The sequence below is a fragment of the Zootoca vivipara genome, chromosome 9 (genome assembly GCF_965207765.1).
Source record: "Zootoca vivipara chromosome 9, rZooViv2.hap1.1, whole genome shotgun sequence".
Taxonomy (NCBI): domain Eukaryota; kingdom Metazoa; phylum Chordata; class Lepidosauria; order Squamata; family Lacertidae; genus Zootoca; species Zootoca vivipara.
The window spans coordinates 63,893,562-63,919,047 of NC_142592.1; the positions used below are offsets into that span (position 1 = coordinate 63,893,562).

Below are 25,486 nucleotides of genomic sequence, written 5' to 3' on the forward strand. Positions count from 1 at the left end.
TCTCACCCATTGCTTTTCCTGTGGAACCAATTTGCAACTGTGTGATGCAGCAGCTAAAAAAGCCAATGCAATTCTGGGCTGCATCAATAGGAGTATAGCGTCTAGATCAAGGGAAGTAATGGTACCACTGTATTCTGCTCTGGTCAGACCTCACCTGGAGTACTGTGTCCAGTTCTGGGCACCACAGTTCAAGAAGGATACTGACAAGCTGGAATGTGTCCAGAGGAGGGCAACCAAAATGGTCAAAGGCCTGGAAACAATGCCTTATGAGGAACGGCTTAGGGAACTGGGTATGGTTAGCCTGGAAAAGAGAAGGTTAAGGGGTGATATGATAGCCATGTTCAAATATATAAAAGGATGTCATATAGAGGAGGGTGAGGTTGTTTTCTGCTGCTCCAGAGAAGTGGACACAGAGCAATGGATTCAAACTTCAAGAAAGAAGATTCCACCTAAACATTAGGAAGAACTTCCTGACAGTAAGAGCTGTTCGACAGTGGAATTTGCTGCCAAGAAATGTGGTGGAGTCTCCTTCTTTGGAGGTCTTTAAGCGGAGGCTTGACATCCATCTGTCAGGCATGCTTTGATGGTGTTTCCTGCTTGGCAGGGGGTTGGACTGGATGGCCCTTGTGGTCTCTTCCAACTCTATGATTCTATGATTCTATGCAGTCATAAACAGTCGTAAATTCTTCCTGCAAGACCAAATGCGGTCATAAACAGACCGGTTTCCCACCACCCTTTTGAGTGGTGCCCCCCCCCTTCTCACTGTATGTGGGGATCTGGTGACTTCTGTTTCAGTGTATCTGAAGAAGTGTGCATGCACACGAAAGCTCATACCAATGACAAACTTAGTTGGTCTCTAAGGTGCTACTGGAAGGAATTTTTTTAAAAAAATTTTAATTTTGTTTCGACTACACCAGACCAACACCTACCTGTAACCCCAACTGTAAAGTCAGCACAAATACCGAGGGTAGAGGTAAAACTGAATTTGGGTTGAGAAAACAGCTGCAATGTACTCAACTTATATGATCCCAAAACGCTTCATTGCAAAATAATGATGGCCTCAGTTTGGAAAAGCAGGGAATAAATGATAGCAAGAAATTAATTCATAATGAGCTCACATAGTAACACTACGTGCCAAATCTTTCTATGCCCCTCCCCGGCTGATGGCTTCCTACTGCTCTGCCAATTTTAACAGCAGATGAAAAGATTTCCCATAAATGCTCTACGTTTTCTTTTTTTAAAAAACAACAACCACCGTACGATTTGTCACTTGATAGAACAAGCTGGGGAGCAGATAGCAACTTCCTGTTTCTTTTTACTGGCATGTTTTTATAGCTCGGGTCCAATCACCTTTAAAAAGAATTCTGCTCTGTCAGATATGCAAAAAAGCCAGCATCCTTAAACCAGATACCTTCATCGCTGCTTGTGCTAGTATTATATTATCCTTTAGATTTTTGCAGGCATGTGAAATGCCTGTTACTTTCCAAACTCTGGCTTCTTATTGAAGAGAATTTGAGAGGGCAACTGTCTGGTTTTGTCGCCTTGCCAAGAGGTCTCCGTGGGTTCTGGTCAGTCTCCTCCCACCTCTTTTCCCCAGGCCTCACCGCAAAAAGAGAGGGGTATTTGTTCCTCTTCATCCGGGGCAGACAATTAAAGGGCAAATCTTTTAAATGCTGCATTGAGCTTCCAACCTCAACGTCAGCTTCCCAGCTTCAGAAAGAGCCAATCGCCATTGCTCTGTGGCAGAGAACCTGTTTTATATGAAGAAGGTATTGATCCTTGGCACCTCCAGGTATGGCTGAGAGCCCTGTCCAAAATCCTAGACAGCTGTTGCCAGTCAGTGTAGCCAATACTGATCTAGATTGACCCAGGGTCCCCACTCAGCATAAGGGGGGGGGGGTTTCCTATGTCATCATGAACCAGTATGGCATCGCTGCCAATCAATAACGGACAAATCTGTCCATTTCAGTCTCTCTCTGTTTCTCATGTTCATCTTTAAAGCTCAGTTCTCCATCTGAGTTTGTGGAAAATTTATTTTTTTAAAGTCTGCACGAAAATGTACCAGCACTTTTATCTGTAAGCCCCTTTTGAGTCCTGCCAGGGAAAAAGGTGGGGTATAAATAAATATAGTTTACATTTATTTAGCGCTAATTTCTCCCTCACATTTTTACAAGCTACAGGTAGGTAGTCGTGTTGGTCTGAGTCGAAACAAAATAAAAACATTCCTTCAGTAGCACCTTAAAGACCAACTAAGTTTTAATTTTGGTATGAGCTTTCGTGTGCATGCACACTTCATCAGATACCTCTTTAAGGTGCCTCTTTAAGAGCTTCCGGTCTGGCGCCATTTGCGATCGGCGGGGGACTTTCGATCTCCGAAGTCCCCAGCGACCCAGAGGAGGGGGGGAGTCGCGAGGGCACCGCGACCCCTCGGAGAACCCCCGGATTTGGCTTTCCGGGACCGTGGGAACCCAGCTGAGCTCCGCTGAGTCCTGTCCGCCGCCCGGAATGCGCCTTGCGAGGCGCGCTGAGAGCCGGCGGAACGGGACGGAGCCTTGGGTCGATTGCTACCTCTGGGATGCAAAGCTCCGTGCCGACGACAATTTGAGCGTCAGATACCTCCAAATTGAATCAAGATCGGACTTGTGAGTAAAATTTGTTGGATTATTAAGAAGAAATTATTTGGTCCGGGGAAGGGAATCTAAAAAGGAAACAGAGGTTGTTCCCCCCCCCATCCGAGACAAGCGAGCAATTACCAAGCCCGCAGCCAATACATTAGATCGGGACCTTAAAAACCGCTAAAAAATTAAGCAAGACCCTTCCCTGTGGGGCAGAGCCAAGGGAAGGAGAAATCCTTGTAGATCTCTGCAAAGAAAGGTTTGAATCTGGGAACGAGCCCTCCATAAACCTGGAGGCGAGACCCTGGAAACAAAGTCCAGCCGACAGAGTGCTTCCACCGGTTAAGAAGATATTTTTTTAAAAAAACGATTTTGTGAACTGTCAAACTAGGCACGGAAATATCAGAACTTTGGGACAAGAACGTTTAAATTGGGAAAAATCAAGTTGGATTCTATAAATAAATAAATAAATAAATAAAGGATTTGGAATCTGCGCCATCTTGGGGTAAAGAAACCATGCCTTCTTCATCGTAATTTGAGAACACAAAGGAACTGGATAGACACAACAATGAATTCCCAGCTGGGCAAAGAGAAACTGCAACTTTTGTTACAGCTTGTTCAAGAGCTGGGAGAAGATGTCCGGCAATATGGGAGACAGATACAAAGTCTTAAAGAAGTGCTACAAGAGTTTTCCCCAAATGACACTTTGGAATTACAGGATGAGATAGAAGAGCCTGAAACTGAAGAACCGGAGCAACTTGTGGGAGAAGTTGCAAAGGACATTGATTTTACGCAGACGGCTTCGACTCGGAATGTTGGTCTCTCAGTGGGAGGGGGAGTCCAGATTCTGGTCAAGGTTATTCAAATAAAGATGGAAGTTTGGAGAAAGCTATGGTACTGGGGGGGAACAGAGAAGAAAGTTGGGAAAGAGAGGCGGAGAAAGAGACTTGTGCAACAGAAGGAAAAGTGGAAAGAGGGAGGGGGTATGGAGTGGGCGAGGGACGGAGTGGGGTGAAAAAACAAAATGAACTTTAATACGGGATGTCTAAAATGGTTTAAAAATGGATTGTTAAAAGGAGCTGGCCAAAGTTTGCAGGAAATCGCCAATCAGGGGAGGGAGGGGGGGTTAAAAATGCTTTAATAATTTAAATAGTGATCTTAGTAAGAAAAAAATTGGGAATATTTTTTAGGGGAATTACAGGCTAAGGGGTTTAGTTTAGAGATTTGATTGAATATTTTTTTTTTTTTGGACAAAATTTTATGTAAGATGAAAATAATTGGTGAAGTGATAATTAACATTATGAATTGTATTTGATATGAGAAAATTGCTGATGTGGGGTGTAAAATGAACTCGGGGAGGGAGGGACGAGGAAGCCAAAGTTATGTCAGCGAATATTGGATAAGATTTAAAGAATTTTTCTTTTTTCTTTTTTTTCCGTTTTTTGCTATTTTTGCCTTTTTCTTTTTTTTCCTTCTTTTTTTCTTTTTTTCTTTTTCTGGTGCTCTTTTTCTTTATTGTTTCTGAGGTTAAGAGTCTATGTTATGATGATGTGATTAATGTTTAAATTGAAAATCTTCAATAAAAATTATTTGAAAAAAAAGAAAAAAAATAAGGTGCCTCTTTAAGGTGTCTTTAAAGTGCTACTGAAGGATTTTTTTTATTTTTACAAGGTGTTTGCCCTAGTAGACGCAGAGCTGTAGCTAGGTGATCTTGCACCCCTGGCAGAACTGTCCAGATTGTGCCCCCTAGCCACAAAAAATAGGGGGAAACGGGGCCCCCGCATATCATATAAAGACCCTCTATTTAAAACCTTTTCTTATGAGGCAACAATATTTTTATTTATAAACATAATTTATAAGAGCCCCCGCCCTGTGGAACGCCCTTCCATCGGAGGTCAAGGAGATAAACAACTACCTGACATTTAGAAAACACCTAAAGGCAGTCCTGTTTAGGGAAGTTTTTAATCTGTGATATTTTAATGTATTTTGGTACTTGTTGGAAGCCGCCCAGAGCGGCGGGAGAAACCCAACCAGATGGACAGGGTATAAATAATAATAATAAAACAACAACAACAACAACAACAAACATATTTATGGACATATTTTACCCGATTTTGCACGCCCCACCTGCACCTCACCACTCCCTGAGTAGACGTAGTTTTGCAAAGCAATTTCACCCAACATAATGCACTTCCGTCACACTGTTTTGCATGAATATATGCATTTCTAATGCACACTTTGACCCAGGGTATGTACTTAATATAAGCATTACCATACATGCTTGAAGAGAGCAAGTTCTGATGGGCAACTGTGTTTCAGCCCCCCCCCCCCCCGGAAAGCATGAATTAGGCATGTGTGTCTTTAAGTATAACAGAATCCTATTTCTCGCCAACTCATACCTCCAGTCCACCTGGCTTTCCTCCGAGCCCTTGCATGTACCACCCCCTTGCCCCCAGCCACCACCTCATATTTCTTTCCAAAGGCTGAGATCTTCCTCCACATCAGGAATTTTATCACAGGGTGAAAATCCCCACCCCCACCCCGAGCCGCTTTAAGATTGCAGCCTCAAAACAGTCAAGAATCTCAAGATTTCTTCCCAGAGTTACTCACATTGACTATAAAAGGGACCACAAGCATCACCAACAGCAGCTCCATCTGTGGATCAGGAATGTAGTTGAGAAGAATCTCTTGAAGCTGGAGAAGGCATAAAAGACCACACACTTTTTAAAGAGATTAAAGGCGTCTTGCATGCTTACTAAACAAGGTCTGGTCCATGTGGTCCCCTTCAGATGTAGTAGGACTACAATTCCCATCATCCCTGCCCACGCTAGCTAGAGAGGAAAGGGTACGTTTGCAGATGAGGACATTCGCAAATGTGCCCTGGCCAAGGCTGAAAACATTACAACCGGCTTCGCGCAGAGTCGGCGAGTTTCAAGCCTAGTGGTTTAGGAAATCCAGAACCCAAGTTGTTTATGATTTCCCTTTCGTCTCACGATGATCTACATCGTGATGATTTGAAAACTGCAGCCACGCATCACACTCAACAGTCTCCAGCCCACTTGGGAATATGTTTGCAAGAATGGGAGAATCGGGGATTCCTTCGTGGTGGTTAGTTTTCCCTGTTTAAAGTAAAAGCTATTCCTTCCTTGTGAGCAGATCCGCAGGTTAAAAACAATCCCAGGGACTGTCGCTCAAAGGAATGCATCACAAATTCACCCATTAGCCATGCACAAAAGTATAGGTGACTCCACTGAACCTAACTCAAGAAGTATCTCTAGGCAAAGGTCCCATCTGCACTATGCTTTCAAAACAGTATCATACCACTTTAAGCAGTCAGGGCTGGGAATCCTGGGAATTGTAGTTTATGAAGGGTGCTGAGAGTTGCTTGGAGAGCCCCTCTTCTCCTTACAGACCTACAATACCCAGAGTTCCCTAGAAAGAGGGATTGTTTGTTTCACCACTCAGAATACTGCAGCTCCCTTCTCCAACGATAGTTCCCAGGATTCTTTGGGGGAAAGCTTTGGGACGGCTTGTTCCCCTCCCTGTCCTCAGGCGAAGCCTCTTCTGCCTCCTCTTATGGAATAGTTAACATACACCTTCCTTACCTTCGTCCAGCCAGGAATGAGCAAGACAAGGCCAACTGTCGTCTTCTCAAAGACCATAATCAACAGGTAGAGGATGCATTGCCCAATCCAAGCAACTGCTTGTGGAGGGTCACCTGGAAGAAAACGAAATGATGGAGGTGAACCCCAAGTCCGTGGGCCTATATCATGAAAAGAATTGGCAAAGCTGCCAAGGAAGCCAATCACCCAATAGCACTTGACAACCACCAACTGCTTTTTCCTTTACACTGATGCATATCTGGAAGACAACAGACAGCTGTTGTAGTACAGTGGATAGAGTGTTGGACTAGGACCTGGCAGACCAGGGCTCAAATCCCCATTCAGTCCACTGGGTGCACTTGGGCCCAGGCACTTACTCTCAGTCTAACCTACTTCACAGGGTTGTTGTGAGAATAAAGTGGGGAGGAGGAGAACTATGTAAGTGTCAGGGACTAAGCAGAGGAGGAATGATGGAGACCACCTCCTCAGCCTGACCCTTCCCTTCCAGAGAAGAAGAAGACACTTCAGAATTACAACAGGGGTTTGAGGGAGGTCACAGCTCAGAGGCAGATCAGGGGGAAAGCTGGGAAATAATGGGGGGAGGAGGAGGAGGAGGAGGAGGAGGAGGAAGCACCGGGGGGGTGACAGCTGACGGACACAGTGTCTTTAGAAAGCATTCCATTATTATTATTATTATTATTATTATTATTATTATTATTTATACCCCTCCCATCTGGCTGGGTTTCCCCAGCCACTCTGGGCGGCTTCCAACAGAAAAATAAAACACAGTAATCTATTAAACATTAAAAGCTTCCCTGAACAGGGCTGCCTTCAGATAATAATAATAATAATAATAATTTATTATTTATACCCCGCCCATCTGGCCGGGTTCCCCCAGCCACTCTGGGCGGCTTCCAACAAAACAGAAATTCTAAAATACAGAAATCCATCAAACATTAAAATACAGAAATCCATTAAACATTAAAAGCTTCCCTAAACAGGGCTGCCTTGAGATGTCTTCTAAAGGTCTGGTAATTGTTGTTCTCTTTGACCTCTAGTGGGAGGGCATTCCACAGGGCGGGTGCCACCACCGAGAAGGCCCTCTGCCTGGTTCCCTGTAACTTGGCTCCTCGCAACGAGGGAACCGCCAGAAGGCCCTCGGTGCTGGACCTCAGTGTCCGGGCAGAATGATGGAGGTGGAGATGCTCCTTCAGGTATACAGAACCCCTCTCCCCAGTCCCAGAACCCAGCAAGCCTTGAAAGTAGGAGAGCAAAGAGCTCAAAGGCAGAGGGCACTTCTCAGCATCTGTAGAGATGATGAATGAGGAAGTGGAAGAGACACCGTGAAAATCTTAGGGAGATTCAGGGCACTTGGAGAGTCTCATATCTTGAGGAACTGAAACACCAGAAGTAGTGAGAGTTGCTGGCATGTAATCAGCCATCCTTAATTATGTAGGCAGTACAAGCGAGGAGGACCTTGTAAGCAGCAAGAAATGAGAATTTATTCAGGCATTCTGAAATGATCGTGTTATGAAGGAAAGCGTTCAACCCCGTTCAAAAGAAAATCCAGATGTTCTCTTGCGGGGATAGAAAGATGATTGCTGCATATCCAAAAGTTACGTAAGATTTAGAAGCAACCCAGTGGTTCACTGACGTCAACCCTTTGTACAAAGAGCAAATTCTGGAGAGGCAGTGCGATGGTGCGGAGACCATAGGCTTTCATAAGCGTCCTCTAAGATGTTCTTGAGGTTCCATCGTGAGCACACCACCATACTTGCTCTAGCTGTCTGAGGTCCCGCTTCATTTTCCGGAGCTCCTCGGTAAATCAGGGGGCCCGGTTTGGGCAGGGTCGCAGAGGGCGTTTAGGTGCGATCTGATTGATGGCCGCCAAGAGCCGGTTATTCCAGTTCTCGACAAGCTTATCTAGTGAGCCGCCAGGGAGGGGGAGCAGGGTCCCGCAAGGCCTGACGAAGTCCATCAGGATCCGTCAGCCTCTGCGGGCGAGCCCAAATAGGCTCGCCACCCAAGTGGGGTAGAGGCGGGAAGTCAATCCTGGCTTTCAGAGTGTAGGGATCGGACCATGGCACTTCCACAAGGGAGGACATGATCACATTTATACCCGCACCAAAGATCAAATCCAGCGTGTGGCCTGCTTGGTGTGTGGGACCCAAAACAAACTGGGAGAGCCCTAGTGTTGTCATGGAAGACACCAGAGCCCGTGAGGAGGGGGTGGCATCAGCATGGACGTTGAAGTCCCCCAACACCAGCAGGCAGCCCTGTATAGGGATGTTTTTAATGTTTGAAGTTTTATTATGTTTTATGTGTGATGGAAGCTGCCCAGAGTGGCTGGGGCAACCTGGTCAGATGGATGGGGTTCAAATAATATTAATTTTTATTGCATCTGGCCCCGCCCATCACCAGCAAGTGGCCCTCAGAACATTGCCTAGAAGGTTAATGTGGCCCTCAGGCTGAAAAAAAAGGTTCCCTGCCGCTGAATGTTGTAATGACATTAACATCATTCAGGCATTGCACAAAACACAGACAGAGGCTCAAAAGGTCAGGGTCTTGGGGGGGGGGACAAAAAAAAACCCTTGCCTTCCATGGCAGGGAAAGAGAACAAATGGATTGTTTCCTTTCTGCACTTGAACTCTGCTTCTCTTGAGCTCATAATCTACGCCCTGCCAGTGCGCAATGACCCTCGAAGAATAAAAGGTTAGCTAACAGGAAAAAAGAAAGAAAGACAGACCCACAACAAAACTACAGGGGCCTTTAAACATCTCGCAGCTGTTCCAACACCACTAAACATTTCCAGATGCAACCTCAAGCTCGGATGCAAATGATGGGCTGCGTAAATTAAAAAAACAACATAGCTGCCCACCTGCTACTGCCAACTGGGATGGGAACAGCAGGACAGATACAACCAAGTTCGTTCTCTCTCTCTCTCTCTCTCTCTCTCTCTCTCTCTCTCTCTCTCTGCTTGCAACCGCATAAAACAAGTTTTGCACCCCTCAAAACGGTCAGTTGTTCATTGCGGCATCAGCGCAAAGAACAGATGTCCCCAAAGATCTGAACGCTGGAAGGGGGGGGGGGTCGGATAATGAAGATTTAGAGGCATGAAGACATCTGCAAAGCATTTTCTTGCGAAAAAGAAGAGGGTTGCAAATGAAGTGTTTATGGGAGAATTTATAGGCCAGGGTCCAGAAGAATTGAGGGGAATTAGTTTGCACGCCTGAGGGAGCTCTGGGCTTGTGTTTCCCCAATACCAGTCCTGCTGTCCTCCCTTCCCAGTGCCGGGTAAGGTGTTTGCGGATCTAGGGGGACCCCCCAAACTGTTTGTGTGATGTGCCACTGAGGGTATTATTCCAGGGCAATTGAAAATCCCACAGGACTGGAGGCCTTTTGAGTTTGGCTAGGGATGGAGAATTCTGTCTGCGCTGCCTTTTTAAGCACACTGACCTAATTACAACCTCCTGGACTAATGATACAAGGGCAGGAACAAATTACCCTTCGGATTCTGCACATTTTGCAAAATAGTCAGTTGTTTTTATTAATTTTTGTAGAGGACCAAAATACATCTTAAAAACACTGCATTTTAGCATGAAATACGTCAAGACCATGGGGAGGGAAACTAAGGCCCGGGGGCCAGATCCGGCCCAGTCGCCTTCTAAATTCGGCCCGCAGACAGTCCGGGAATCAGCGTGTTTTCACATGTCACAGATGTCAAAAAGGAAAACAACTACCAGACTTTTAGAAGACATCTGAAGGCAGCCCTGTTCAGGGAGGCTTTTAATGTTTAATAGATTACTGTGTTCTATTTTTCTGTTGGAAGCTGCCCAGAGTGGCTGGGGAGACCTAGCCAGATGGGCGGGGTATAAATAATAAATAATTATTTATTAGTAGTAGTAGTAGTAGTAGTAGTAGTAGTAGTAGTAGTAGTAGTAGAATGTGTCCTTTTATTTAAAATGCATCTCTGGGTTATTTGTGGGGCATTTTTTCCCTTCAAAATATAGTCCGGCCCTCCACAAGGTCTAAGGGACAGCGGACCGGCCCCCTGCTGAAAATGTTTGTTGATCCCTAGTCAATACAAACAGACAGAAAGAGCTTTTTGCCACAGTTATTTTGGAATAAATATGCATTCCCTTGCCCCCCGATCTTTCTTTTAAATCTTAGGTGGGTTCTTTTTCTTTTTTTGAATTGTTTGGTTGTGTACTTTTTTTGGTCTGTATTTCTGTTTTTAGTTGTATCTGCATTTGCAGAGACAATATTCTTTCATCCATCTCTTCATAAACATAAGGGCTAGAAACCTTTTTCCCGTATGTTTGTATTATATGTGGAAAGAATGAAAGCTAACATCCTCAGGAAGCTGAATTATGTTCTGCACTTATAAATGCTTCTGGCACTCCCAAGGAATCGCAGCGCATTCTACAAAACATCCCTGGTCAGTGCCAATAGTCGAAGCGTCTGTTTTTAAAAACAGAAAGACATCAGGCAATGCACACTAAATAGGCAAAAACCGCCCACAATTTATGATTCAACTGCACCTTTTCTAGGCTCCTTTTCCAAATGCAATGCCTAAAGTAAAGGTAAAGGTAAAGGGACCCCTGACCATTAGGTCCAGTCGTGGACAACTCTGGGGCTGCGGTGCTCATCTCGCTCTATGGGCCGAGGGAGCCGGCGTACAGTTTCTGGGTCATGTGGCCAGCAGCACACGGAAGCACCGTTTACCTTCCCGCTGGAGCGGTACCTATTTATCTACTTGCATTTTGACGTGCTTTCAAACTGCTAGGTTGGCAGGAGCTGGGACCGAGCAATGGGAGCTCACCCCGTCGCGGGGATTTGAACCGCCGACCGAGCTTTTGATCGGCAAGCCCTAGGCTCTGTGGTTTAACCCACAGCGCCACCAAGGCTTAAAAACCCAACCAACCCACGTACCTTAAAACAGATACAACAACGAAAGCAGAAAGCTGTAAGACCTGCAAGAAAAATGGCTATTGATAACTGTTTTGTTATCCAAGCTGATGGAGCAACTAAAATTCACCTTAAATGGCCAACCAGTTTATTATGCCACAAGTGTAAGGAAACTAGAGTTCTTCAGAGCACATATCCTAATACTATGGTTCCCCCCCATGGACCACTTGAAAATTGCTGAGGGTCTTGGTGGATCACTTAATAATTCATCTGCTGGCTGTAGCAACTGTAATGTACCGTGATGGACAATGCATGGTTTTTAATTGCATTTTTCCAGACACACTGCAGGAAAACTGGATGACGCTCACAGGCCACGGTTTAGAAACTGCTGCCCCCAATGAACTTGCTGCCTTTAAGGCGCCACACGGTTACTGCGTTATTATTTATCCGCTTCTGCTGTAGCAGGCGATCACAGCTTCCCCTCTGGAAATTAGAAACTGAAAACATATAGACCTGCCAGTAAAAATGCAGCCAAAAGGGCCTGTTGGGGGCTTCACTCGAGATTCACTTGCCCAAGCCCCCCCCCCAAACCCACTCAGGGACAAAAGCGTGCATTCGCAATGACAAATTTGGAAAACACTGAGAAAGCCAAAGAGAGTTATCGGCCCCTAGACAGCAAACCATATGAGTTTTAGTCAGGTCAGTCAGCAAACTGCTCCATAGTTTCTTCTGCACTTAACAGAAGGGGAAACAGATTCAGCAACTCATTTCCAAGCAGGGCTGTCTGTATTTTATAGATACCTTATGCTCTTATTACTATTACTTTTAAAATGCCCTGAGCGCTGCTTGAAACTGGAATGGCTGTTCCGCGTAAGAATCCAGCCCATCCCGTTCCTTTAGTTATGCTGCGAGGAAGCAGACTGTTTCTGGCAGAGACTGAAAAAGAAGCTGAGACGAAACCGCATGTTTTTCAAAGTCTAGAGTCCGAGCCAGCCCCCCAAATATCATCTCTCCCCAAAGGCTGCACATGCATCAAGTGGAAAGGGGGATGAGACAGAGGCAAGGCAGGAAAAGGGCTTGTTGAGCACTCAGGCCTGCCTAAGAAATAAGGGCTGCTGCTTTTAGACTTTGGAGAAGCGAAATCCAACGGCATCTGTAAGAGAAATGCTGGAAAAGTTACTGGACCACCTTCCTCGTTCATCCCTGTTGTTCAGTGCCAAGGGGCAGGGCAGAGAGGAAGCAGGACGCTCCACTTCCAATGGCGGTGTCCGCACTAAATCTTGGCACAACTTTTACTGAGATGGCAACAAGCGGAGGATCTCTGGGAAAACGTGAGCAAAACACGTTTGAGCCGTTAAAGGTGTGTTTATGCAAAATACAACACAGTAGAGCGGTCTCCCTTGGGAGGTTGTGGGCTCTCCATCCTTGGGAGGTTTATAAGCAGAGGTTGGATGGCCATCTGTCACGGATGCTTTAGCTGAGATTCCCCTGCATTGCAGGGGGTTGGGCTAGATGACCCTTGGGGTCCCTCCAGACTCTACAATTCAATAGGTAGTGACATAAGAGGAGTCTGTTGGGTCGGGGCAACCAGTGACAGATGACAACCAGTCATCTTACAACCAGTCAGGAGGGTTGATATAAGGAAATGACCTTATATCAAGTCCAGCCACATCTAGCTCAGTATCGTCTTCACTGACTGGCAGCGGAGCAACCCTTCACACAGGGGCCGATTCCTAGCCCTACCTGAAAGTGTCAGGACTTGAACCCAGGACCTTGCACATGCAAAGCAGATGCTCTACCACTGAGCTATGGTCCTTTCCGGCAGGCAGCTCGGCCTGTCACTGGCTCTGGCGCCCCCCAGTGGTGGTCTTCTGACCCTCCACAGCACCAGTCCCATTGAGCACCCATTGCCACCAGAAAAGACAGGTCCCAGATATCAGCTTTCTCCACCACCCTCTAGCACCAAAATTTCCCCTCCAGGGTGCACACGCTCTTCCCAGGAGATGGTGGAATTTGACTGCCTTGTAAGGGAGCGTTGCTGCTTTTGCCATGAGCTGCTCCCACGCACCCTGGGATTATTTTTAATCCGCCGCGATTCCAAGGCCCTGAGCAGGCAGCAGCCTTGAGACATTAGCCTGCCTGATTTACGGAGTCTTTGTGTGAAACTGTGCAAACTCACGTACAAACAGGAAGACGCACGAGCAGCTATTAAAGACAGCAAAGGCAGAAGTCATGGAAAGAAGCCCAGATAATAGCTACTCCTCTGCAAAAAGCACAAAAGCCAATATTGAAAGGTCACTTGCATTTAAAGGGGGAAAGTTTTGCTTGACGTCTTGGCAAAGGAGGCCGCGCGACGAAGATGAATGATGCCCTTGCGTCACGCAGAACAGGCATCAGAATAAAACAGGCAGGCCATTTGCCCACGATGCTTTAGCTCAGGCATCCCCAAACTGCAGCCCTCCAGATGTTTCGGCCTACAACTCCCATGATCCCTAGCTAGCAGGACCAATGGTCAGGGAAGATGGGAATTGTAGTCCAAAACATCTGGAGGGCTGAAGTTTGGGGATGCCTGCTTTAGCTGGATAGAGAGCGCTTCATAGAAGCATAGAGTCTGAAGGGACCCAAGGGTCATCTAGTCCAACCCCCAGCAATGCAGGTATCACAGCTAAAGCATCCATGACAGATGGTCGCTGGTTTTCCCCAGAAGCACTTGAAATCAAGACAACAGTCCAGATAGCTCAATCCAAGTAATTTCTAAATTTTAAAAAATACTCTTAGATCTCACCTTTCTCCCCCCCCCCCCGCCAACCCTGAGAGATCAGGGTAGTGTACATGTTTGTCTCTTACAATTTAATTTCACAACAGCCCTGTGAAGTTGGCTAGGTGCTGAGATTGGGAGGGAGTGGGGTTCAGATGACTGGGGGTAGAGCCTGGGACCGTAGAGCACGAGACTCTTAATTTCAGGGTCGCGGGTTTGAACCCCATGTCGGGTGAAAGATTCCTGCATTGCAGGGGGTTGGACTAGATGACCCACGGTGTCCCTTCCAACTCTACAATTCTATAATCTTCAGCATCGAAGTAAAACTCAGTTGAACAACACACAACGTCGTTTAGCCAGCCAATAACTGGGTGAGCAGGAATATTTTTAATTTCTCCTCAATGTTAATAAGGGGGCGGGAAGGGCATGCACCTCACCTGGGGTGGGTATTCAACAAGCAGAAAACCACCACCAAGGAGGCCCTGCCTTGCCTGGAAAAAACCCTTTTGATGATCCCACACAGTCTTCAGAGATATGTGTCCCCATCAGCCTCCGAAGGTCTACACACAGGGGACATTTTGCCTGCCAGCAACTTCGCGGCGCTGGATTTTTAAAAGGAGGCAGGTGCTTCCCTATCTCGATTGCTCACGCTTCAAAAATCTCCACGGAGGGTGGGGGTAGGGAGAGCAAAAGATGGGGAGGAAGAATTGTTTCTTTTTGAAACCAAACAAAAATGGTTAAGAACTCGTTTTGGCTGCTCTTGGGGGGAAGAGGAATTGTGATGGAAATGTTTGAACGCCGCCATGACAACAGGTCAGAATCAACCCACACACACACACGGGCCCTCGGTTCAAAATCCAGCAACTGAAACAAAAGACTCATGTTTCCCACAGCCCACATACAAGCCTGATCACGCAAGATGCTAGAACAGTCTTAAGTCAACCGGGCACCCTCTAAACCAGGCATCCCCAAACTGTGGCCCTCCAGATGTTTTGGCCTACAACTCCCATGATCCCTAGCTAAGAGGACCAGTGGTCAGGGATGATGGGAATTGTAGTCCAAAACATCTGGAGGGCCGAAGTTTGGGGATGCCTGCTCTAAACTATAGCTCCCTCCCTCTCACCCCCATCCCAGGCAGGTGGACTGGCTTTGCCTGGAAAAGGAGGCAAATAACTAAATATGTTTAAGTTTCAAAAGGGATCAAAACCCCTCATTTGTCCTAGCCAATGTTTTGCTCTCAGCTTCTCTTTTGGTTCCTGAGATTTTAACCAGGCACAGTCTCACACGCTTTCAACAAGCCCACTGTCTGTGCAATCTTAGGGGCCAAATCTTAGGGGCTTTATTTTGTTTTTGGTGCATGCTTTTCAACACTTTTCTTAAAGCATTTCAAAACTGCTGGATCTTTTTAAACCACATGTATTATAAAAACCAAGGTGTGGCATAAACAGTAAAAGCAGTATTACAAACACTGATTTTTAGAAGACACCTGAAGGCAGCCCTGTTCAGGGAGGCTTTTAATGTTTAATAGATTACTGTGTTTTATTTTTCTGTTGGAAGCCGCCCAGAGTGGCTGGGGAAACCCACCCAGCGGGGTATAAATAAATTATTATTATTATTATTATTATTATTATTATTATTATTATTATTATTATTAGGGCTGGGCAGTATCTGGTTTTCAACATTGTGATATGTCACCAACGAAACATCACGATATGCTGATGTAACCCAATGTCTGAAATAAGGATGGAGCAATTGGGTGCTGTGCCGGATTTATGTATAAGCTAAACAAGTGATAGCTTAGGGCCCCACTCTCTTGGGCCCCCCCCAAAAAAATAAAGGGGAAAAAACTGCATGTACATTTCCAAAATATAGGATTTCGAAAGGGCAGAGGAACCAGAGACCAAATAGCAAACATGCGCTGGATTATGGAGAAAGCTAGAGAGTTCCAGAAAAACGTCTACTTCTGCTTCATCGACTATGCAAAAGCCTTTGACTGTGTCGACCTATGGCAAGTTCTTAAAGAAATGGGAGTGCCTGAAACCCAAGCCGGAATTAAGATTGCCGGAAGAAATATCAACAACCTCAGATATGCAGATGACACAACCTTGATGGCAGAAAGCGAGGAGGAATTAAAGAACCTTTTAATGAGGGTGAAAGAGGAGAGCGCAAAATATGGTCTGAAGCTCAACATCAAAAAAACCAAGATCATGGCCACTGGTCCCATCACCTCCTGGCAAATAGAAGGGGAAGAAATGGAGGCAGTGAGAGATTTTACTTTCTTGGGCTCCTTGATCACTGCAGATGGTGACAGCAGTCACGAAATTAAAAGACGCCTGCTTCTTGGGAGAAAAGCGATGACAAACCTAGACAGCATCTTAAAAAGCAGAGACATCACCTTGCCGACAAAGGTCCGTATAGTTAAAGCTATGGTTTTCCCAGTAGTGATGTATGGAAGTGAGAGCTGGACCATCAAGAAGGCTGATCGCCAAAAAATTGATGCTTTTGAATTATGGTGCTGGAGGAGACTCTTGAGAGTCCCATGGACTGCAAGAAGATCAAACCTATCCATTCTTAAGGAAATCAGCCCTGAGTGCTCCCTGGAAGGACAGATCGTGAAGCTGAGGCTCCAATACTTTGGCCACCTCATGAGAAGAGAAGAATCTTTGGAAAAGACCCTGATGTTGGGAAAGATTGAGGGCACTAGGAGAAGGGGACGACAGAGGAAAAGATGGTTGGACAGTGTTCTCGAAGCTACGAACATGAGTTTGACCAAACTGCGGGAGGCAGTGCAAGACAGGAGTGCCTGGCGTGCTATGGTCCATGGGGTCACGAAGAGTCGGACACGACTAAACGACTAAACAACAACAACATATATAGGGTCGACAGGACGGGGGTGGCGCTGTGGTCTAAACCATGTAGCCTAGAGCTTGCCGATCAGAAGGTCGGTGGTTCGAATCCCTGCAACAGGGTGAGCTCCCATTGTTTGGTCTCAGCTCCTGCCAACCTAGCAGTTCGAAAGCATGTCAAAGTGCAAGTAGATAAATAGGTACCACTCCAGCGGGAAGGTAAACAGCGTTTCCGTGAGCTGCTCTGGTTCGCCAGAAGTGGCTTAGTCATGATGGCCACATGACCCGGAAGCTGTCTGCGGACAAACGCCGGCTCCTTCGGCCCATAGAGAAAGATGAGCACCACAACCCCACAGTCGTCCATGACTGGACCTAACGGTCAGGGGTATCTTTACCTTTATATATAGGGTGCCTGCATTCTGAATGGACTGGCTGCATGGCATCATGTGCAAAGGGCTTTAGATACCTATTCGATCCAATAATTACCATATGGCATATATTCAACACAAAAAACAGTGGCCATTTGTTGTTGACAAAGGACAGCTGGACATATAAAGGGCCCCAATACATTCAGTAGCTTAGGGCTTCATCAAACCTAAATCCGGCCCTGATTGGGTGGCTTCACGGTTTTTCCCACATTGTGATTTTTGCACAGCACACAAACACATCATGATTCGTGACATATTGCCAGGTCAAAAATTATGAAACCGTTATCACTATATGGCCTTCAAACCCGTTTCAGATGATATATTGCCCAGCCGTAGCACAGATAAAAACAAAACAGGACTTCAGAAAGAATGCCACAGATCAGGAAAAGCCTGGGCAAAGAGAGATGCTTTTGCTAAGTTGCCTAAGATGAGTGATTGTTGATGCTTCATGTAGAACAGAGGGGAAGGCAATGCAGGGCAATGGTAGAAAATGGACTGTTTTGAGCTCACTGCCATGTGATATTTCGGCAAGGATGGTTTGGGCAAGGACTAGAACCTCCGGACACTTTTTATGATTTGGGTTTGTTTGTTTGTTTGTTTGTTTTTACGACACATACAACAGAGCCCTCATTTTCAAGACAACTCTCCTCACAAGCCTGGGAAATCTCAATGATACTTTATAATCTGACTGTGGCAGTGGCCCAAAGGGCCACAATAAATTTGATAGTGTGATACGCCTGGAAATCATTGAGTGCGCTTCTAATAGGGAAGTTATGGTAACCTGTTGCTTTATGAAACTGATGATTTTGCAAGTTGCTGCCCCGTCCCCCCCGTCCCCCACTGGGGCAGAAATACAGCTAATATGTGAATCACAAAGATACAGCCGAAAGCTAGAACATAAGTTGCTACATGGTGCAAATGGCTACACGTAACACAGGCTCCCAACATGCACACTAACACAATGTAACAGAACACGGTGGGAATCAGAAATTAATCAGCAGAAATAGCCAGTGCTTATTGCGCATGTATATTAAAGATGAAAGGAGGTAATGGTGTATATGATTGGTGGAAACTGAAATGCTGCGTTTGAAATTTTATAAATACCACTGCCTGGACCACCAGGCGGGGTTGCAGTTTTGCAGAACGATCCGACTGCAACCTATTGCTTTGCAATAAACAACGTTGGACTCCTAACTCCTCAGTTTCTGAGTTTTATTGGAGTAAACTCAGGAGATAAGCTATTTTCTGGCCCGTTCCATTGAGCCAATAAGACCAGTACCAGCTCCCCTACTAACATCCCAAAAGGTGCTTACAACATGGTAACGCCGATAGCCTTTACTTGGACTTTACTTTAACCCCTGCACAATTTTACTCATTCTGCATGCCTATTTTGTGCTTTTGTTTTGATCTTTTAATTTTTGCCTGTTATAATTGCATAGCTGCCAAGTTCTGGCCTGAGAAATAAGGGACTGGACCGGAAGTAGCAGACCGGAAGTAGCGCTGCCGCCATTTTGGAACTGGGCGGAGCATGCTCAGAAGCTACTTTTGATGCTGCTCTGCCCTGTTCCAAAATGGCCGTCGCACCAGAAGTCGCGCTGCAGCCATATTGGAACTGGGCAAAGCAGCATCAAAAGTCGCTTCTGAGCATGCTCCGCCCAGTTCCAAAATGGCCGCCGCGCCAGAATAAACCGGGGAAAAACAAAAAAAATCCGTTTTTTCGGCTGGGAACAGCTGGAAAAACGGGGGTTTTCCGGGGAATACGGGAGACTTGGCAGCTATGTATAATTGCTCTCCCTGTCGTATATAAGTTATAAAATGAAATTTAAACTGGTGTGTGTGTGCTCTTTGTAAGTACCAGGACTGACAATTTATCTCACATCAGGCAGCAGAGGCTTGACAGCCATATGTCAAGCAGGGCAGTCTGGAGCAAGTCGGGCACCCTGGCGCTGAGGCGCGGAGATCACTCCGGCGCCCCCGCCCTCGCACCGTCCTGCCCGGCTTCCACACAGCTTTGCCGCGCAGCGCCCCGCCTCCCGGCCCGGCGCCCTGGCACGCCGCACCACCGGGACCTTACCTAGAGCCGGCCCTGATGTCAAGAATGCTTTGATGGTGTTTCCTGCTTGGCAGGGGGTTGGACTGGATGGCCCTTGTGGTCTCTTCCAACTCTATGATTCTAAGATTCTAACTGAGGTTTAAGAGCAGTCTGTGAAATCAGATTTCGCATTTGGTAGGAACTGCTGCCACCTAGTGGAACTGTAAGGACAAGCTGTCACCAAAAAAAGATAATTTCAGAACGGACCCAAATAAGTGGTGTTAGGTAATTTTAAGGGTGTGTCTTTCCCAAGGGAAACAAAATAAAAAAATTCCTTCTAGCAGCACCTCAGAGACCAACTAATTTTCTCACTGGTACAGTGGTGCCTCGCTAGACGAAATTAATTCGTTCCACGGGTCTTTTCTTATAGCGAAAAATTCGTCTAGCGAATCCCATAGGAATGCACTGAATTTTTTTTTACTTTTATTTTGCCCATAGGAACACATTAATTGAATTTCAATGCATTCCTATGGGAAACCGCGATTCGCTAGATGAATTTTTCGTAAAACGCATTCGTCTAGCGAGACAACCTCCGCTCGAAAAATGCTTTCGTTAAGCGGAAATTTCGTTAAGCAGGGCATTCGTTAAGTGAGGCACCACTGTATAAGCTTTCGTGTGCATGCACACTTTCGCAAAGGGTTGGACTAGATGATCCTCACAGTACCCCTTCCAACTCAACTATTCTATGAAAGCGGCTTCTCTGAATCTTGCCACATAATTCTGGGCAGGAAGACAACTTCACTTGCACACATGTCCCTTGTTATTGGGTCAAAACAAGTAAAGGTAAAGGTAAAGGACCCCTGGACGGTTAAGTCCAGTCAAAGGGAACTATGGGGTTGCGGCGTTCATCTTGCTTTCAGGCCGAGGGAGCCGGTGTTTGCCCACAGACAGCTTTCCGGGTCACGTGGAAAGCATGACTAAACCGCTTCTGGCGCAACGGAACACCGTGACGGAAACCAGAGTGCACGGAAATGCCATTTACCTTCCCGCCGGAGCGGTACCTATTTATTCTACTTGCACTGGCGTGCTTTCGAACTGCTAGGTTGGCAGAAGCTGGGACAAAGCAATGGGAGCTCGCCCCGTTGTGTGGATTCGAACCGCCAACCTTCTGAAGTAGATTGGCCTCGACTTACCATACTCCCCGAAGACAAGATGCATGCATTTCTGACCCTCCACAACCCAGGACACCATTTTAATGCCGAACCAGATTAGCAGCATCCCCAAAGTGGCGTCCAGGATGAAATTCATCAGGTAGCTGTAATAAAAAATACACCTGTTTTTTTAGCGGTTCTTATTTTTATCTGTAAGCCGCCTTGAGCCCCAATGAAGGGGAAAAGTGGGGTATAGGTAACTATAGAAATAAAATAAAATAAAAACCCATTTGAACACTCTAGAATGCCAGACAAAGCACTTAAAACCCCCACCCTTGTTTCTGCCCAAGGCTTTAATCAGGGTGGATTTGATTTAAATCAAGTTGAATTAAGTCAGGATTTAAATCCCTAGTCAGTAAGACTTGATTTAAATCTCTCTCTCTCTCTCTCTCTCTCTCTCTCTCTCTCTCTCTTTTTTTTTTTTTACAGAAAGACTCATTCTTGCTGGTATCATCTTAATATTGACAACCTGATGAAGGTTTCAATATTGGGAATAATAGATTTTCAGAGTAGTTTTTACAGTTACAGTGGAACCTCGGTTTATGAACACCTCAGTTTATGAATTTTCGGTTTACGAACGCCGCGGACCCATCTGGAACGGATTAATTCACTTTCCATTACTTTCAATGGGAAAGTTTGCTTCAGTTTATGAACGCTTCAGTTTATGAACAGACTTCCAGAACCAATTGCGTTCATAAACCGAGGTACCACTGTATATCAGAAATTAGTGATTTGGTTATCCTATTAGAAATACACAGACAGATAATTATTGAAATTATTGTGAGGTTTAATAAGTTGACTGTTTATATTTGGATAATTTTTCTGCCATACTTTATTGGAAGGATAAAAGTAACCGTTTCCTTAATAACAATTTAAACAATTTATTTAACTAAAACAATATGACCTTGTAGCATATGTGTCCAAGTTTGTTAACTGATGTGGTTAACCAAAAACAAAACAAAACACTCAGACTGAGTTTTAGCATACATGAAAAACTTTAAACAAATCCTTATTTCCTGATGAATAGCCTTTGGACTATAATGAACTTCAATAGAAAACTCTCTTTAGAAAGATTTTTCCTCCAAAAGCATTTTATTTAAAAAATCCAATTTAAATTTTTAAAAAATCTGATTTTTAATTTATAAAAAAAATCATTGATTTTTATCCACCCTGGCTTTAATGCATAAATCAGATCGGTACCTGGGCGAGGCTCAGGTTACAGGGTGAAACAGATACTTAAAAGATATGGATATCCGGCTCAGCACAAGCTTAATTGTTCTTCCACCAAGTGACACACACAAACCCCTGGACTATCCTTCGACGAATGGGGTAGGCACAGCTCTTAGCATGGTAAGCATGGAATTGGGCGAGAAAACGGAACTCCTTCAAATGTGTTGGGTCTTGAGGTTTTCTCGCGCTGGCATCTCTATGTCCTTGGGAGCTCAGCACCCTATTTACCCTCAGCTGTCTCCCATGAAGGAAGCTCCTTGCTGACAGGTGAGAGAGAGTCAGGTGTGGCTCCACGCAAACATTTCCTGGTGTCCGATGTCATGGGGATGGAACACCCCTCTGCCAACCTGCCTCACCAGGGACCCAGTTCTCCATTCCCTAGACCACCGGCCTCCTCCTCCTCTGGTTCAGACACATCTTGGGCAGTGTTCGAAATTAGCCAGGCGCCAGGCGCATTTTGCACCTATTGGCCACTTGCGACTAAGTGAAGATGCCTGGGCGCCAGGATGGCGCCTGTCACCTCCACCATCTTGGGATCATTGGATCTGGATTGTTTTCACAAACGAATACCCCATCCTGCAGAATTCTATCTGTTATATTTTATTTGCACAATCAAAATGAATTTCCGGAACCATATTGCTTTTTTTCTGCAGCCTGACTTCAGCGGAGATCACTCTCCACCGGGTGTTCCCCAGTTCCAAACAAGCACTGCCCCAGAAGATAGACCCACTGCTATGGGCTGGCTAGACAAAGGGGAGCATTGGAGGCACCAGCTGGGGAACCCCCAAAGGAAGAAGGCTCAGGGAAGCGGTGGTGGGACGCCATTGAGTGGCCAAAAGGAGAAGGCGGGGATGAGGAGCCGTCGGAAGCTGAAGAGGCAACAGGGCTTAGTGAGCAGGAAGAGTCTGTGGCAGAGAGCAGTCCAGAACAAGAGGCAGAGTGGAGGCAGGCGGTTGAAGAAGCTAGAGAGTCTCCTCCTCTACTGGGACCACCTCCCTTTCTCCCCGGTCTCCCAGAACACGAAGAGGAATGAAGAGGGTGGAGCAATGTGATAATAGACAATGGAGTCTGAGGTTGCTTGGAAAGGACCCAGGGGGAGGAGGAGTCTCAGTGAGCAATGGGAAGGTGGGGACCTTGCAACTGCCTCACTGGGGCAAGACCTCCTGGGAAGGTCTTGTGGTGACCATTGGGCCTGAGCTCCTTGGAGAGTTAACAGACACGGGGTGCTTTATTGCTGAACTGAGCCGGACTCTAGCCCCCAACACCCACCCAGGTTCCTTCACATGCAAAGCCAAACTCACAGAGAGCAGGGGTCTTCTTCAGTCAGGTCAGACAGGAAGATGTTGGCAAAATGGATGAAAAGGGCACCTATGGCTTGCTTCGACGTATCGTAAAACCTTGAAAGAGTTTGGAAAGCATTGTTATATATTGAACTTTTTAAGGTGCTTGCTACACAACAAAGCCTCTGAGTGACTTACAACAGACTGTAATGCAGGATTCCCCCCCCCCCATATTTTTCTTTAAAGGAAAAACAAAGTGATCTCACCATATTCTCCAGGGGCGCCTCTCTCCTTTCGGTTCCTTAAATCGTTTTACTGTAAAGACAGACAGACATTTTAATGGCTGTAGAAAGGGAAGGGGGACGGTTCTGTAGAATAAATAACAACAACAACAACAATTTATTATTTATACCCTACCCATCTGGCTGGGTTTCCTCTGCTACTCTTGGCGGCTTCCAACAAATACCGGTATCAAAATACAATAATTCATCAAATGTTAAAAGGTTCCCTAAACAGGGCTGCCTTCAGATGTCTTCTAAAAGCTAGATAGTTGTTTATTTCTTTGACCTCTGATGGGAGGGCATTCCACAGGGTGGGTGCCACGACCGAGAAGGCCCTCTGCTTGGCTCCCTGTAACGTGGCTTCTCGCAATGAGGGAACTGCCAGAAGGCCCTCGGAGCTGGACCTCCATGTCAGGGCTGAATGATGGGAGTGTAAATGCTCCTTCAGGTACACTGGGCCGAGGCCGTTTAGGGGTTTAAAGGTCAGCACCAACACCTTGAATTGTGCTCGGAAATGTACTGGGAGCCAATATAGGTATTTCAGGAGTGGTGTTATGTGGTCTTGGCAGCCGCTCCCAGTCACCAGTCTAGCTGCCGCATTCTGGATTAGTTGTAGTTTCCAGGTCACCTTCAAAGGTAGCCCAACGTAGAGCGCATTGCAGGAGTCCAAGTAGGAGATAACCAGAGAATGCACCACTCTGGCGAGACAGTCTGCTGGCAGGTAGGGTCTCAGCCTGTGTACCAGATGGAGCTGGTAGACAGCTGCCCTGGACACAGAATTGACCTGCGTCTCCATGGACAGCTGTGAGTCCAAAATGTCTCCCAGGCTGCACCTGGTCCTTCAGGGGCACAGTTACCCCATTCAGGACCAGGGAGTCTGGTTGGCCACCACGAGGGAGGGATGCTGGCCCACTGGACTGATCCAGCAGGGTCTTATGTTCTTAGTGTCAACCAGAAGGACAGTAAACAAAGATGCAGCGACAGGTCAAGCTTTGCTTCAAGGGCTTCTGGGCTCAAGAATCACATCCATTAAGGACAATTTTTTCTGGTCCAAAACTGAACTGGTTTTTCACCTTTAAAACTTGAATTCTCCCTTGGTTGTTCACCATGCAGATGATCAAGCAACAGAGGAGGCATGGGGAAAGTTTTTTTTATATAAAAAACAAACAAACAAGGGCTGTATTAATTTCTAGGGAGACACATACCAGTGGTAGTCAGGGCCAGAGGCAAAAACAGGTGGAAGAATTAATGAAAATTACCACCAACAGACGCAGGTGGTGCTGTGGTCTAAACCAATGAGCCTAGGGCTTGCCGATCAGAAGGTCGGCGGTTCGAATCCCCGTGACGGAGGTCCCAGCTCCTGCCCATGTAGCAGTTTGAAAGCACGTCAAATGAAAGTAGATAAATAGGTACTTCTCCGGGGGGAAGGTGAACGGCATTTCCGTGCGCTGCTCTGGTTCGCAAGAAGTGGCTTAGTCATGCTGGCCACATGACCTGGAAGCTGTACGCCGGCTCCCTCGGCCAGTGAAGCGAGATGAGTGCCGCAACCCCAGAGTCACTCGCGACTGGACTTAACTGTCAGGGGTCCTTTACCTTTACCTTTTACCACCAACAGGGCCTCCCCAGCTCGCCATAAGGCCCAAGACAGTTAACACTGGGGGAATTGCTTGACCTCCCTGTAGTTAAAACCTGCTGTCACTTCTGCCTTCAGTGGGAAACGTGAACAGATTGTCTCCCTTCTGCTCTTTTATATTTGGAATGATTTGGAAATGGCTGCGAACATAGATTGAGGTAGCTATGAAGGGTATAAAAGAGTTAAACACTTGCAGAAACCTTTGTTGGTCTCTGATGAACGGTCAAATACATCAAATACAATCCTGCTGCAAACAGCTTGCTGGGAGGTGAAGTTATTTTGAAAGCGGCTTCCTTCTCTCACCCTCCACCCTGGTCCTGCGATGTCTGTGATCTGTATTTAGCCCCCCCACACACACACCCCTTCCTTCCTTCCTTCCTTCCTTCCTTCCTTCCTTCCTTCCTTCCTTCCTTCCTTCCTTCCTTCCTTCCTGTTTAGGCAGCTCTGTTTAGGGAAGCTTTGAATGTTTAATAGATTATTGCATTTTAATGTTATGTTCTGTTGGAAGCCGCTCAGAGTGGCTGGGGAAACTCAGCCAGATGTGCAGGGTATAAATAAATTATTATTATTATTATTATTATTATTATTATTATTCCTCTTCACTTGTCTCAGCTATGCTTATTCTTGGCAAACCTCTAGCTTCAATGGAGTTGGACCCAAGT

General features: G+C 46.1%; 1 protein-coding gene across 1 annotated transcript in view; it reads right to left on the bottom strand.

The window, feature by feature from the left end:
* LOC118091525 (store-operated calcium entry regulator STIMATE-like) overlaps positions 1–25,486 on the bottom strand; it is a 42,120-nt gene that overhangs the window by 7,714 nt on the left and 8,920 nt on the right. The window contains exons 2-6 of the mRNA XM_035128612.3: positions 23,177–23,225; positions 22,932–23,027; positions 20,383–20,504; positions 6,221–6,333; positions 5,226–5,309 (exon numbers count right to left, since the gene is read on the bottom strand). Coding sequence (XP_034984503.2) covers positions 5,226–5,309; positions 6,221–6,333; positions 20,383–20,504; positions 22,932–23,027; positions 23,177–23,225 — 464 coding nt within the window. The remainder of the gene's footprint in view (positions 1–5,225; positions 5,310–6,220; positions 6,334–20,382; positions 20,505–22,931; positions 23,028–23,176; positions 23,226–25,486) is intronic.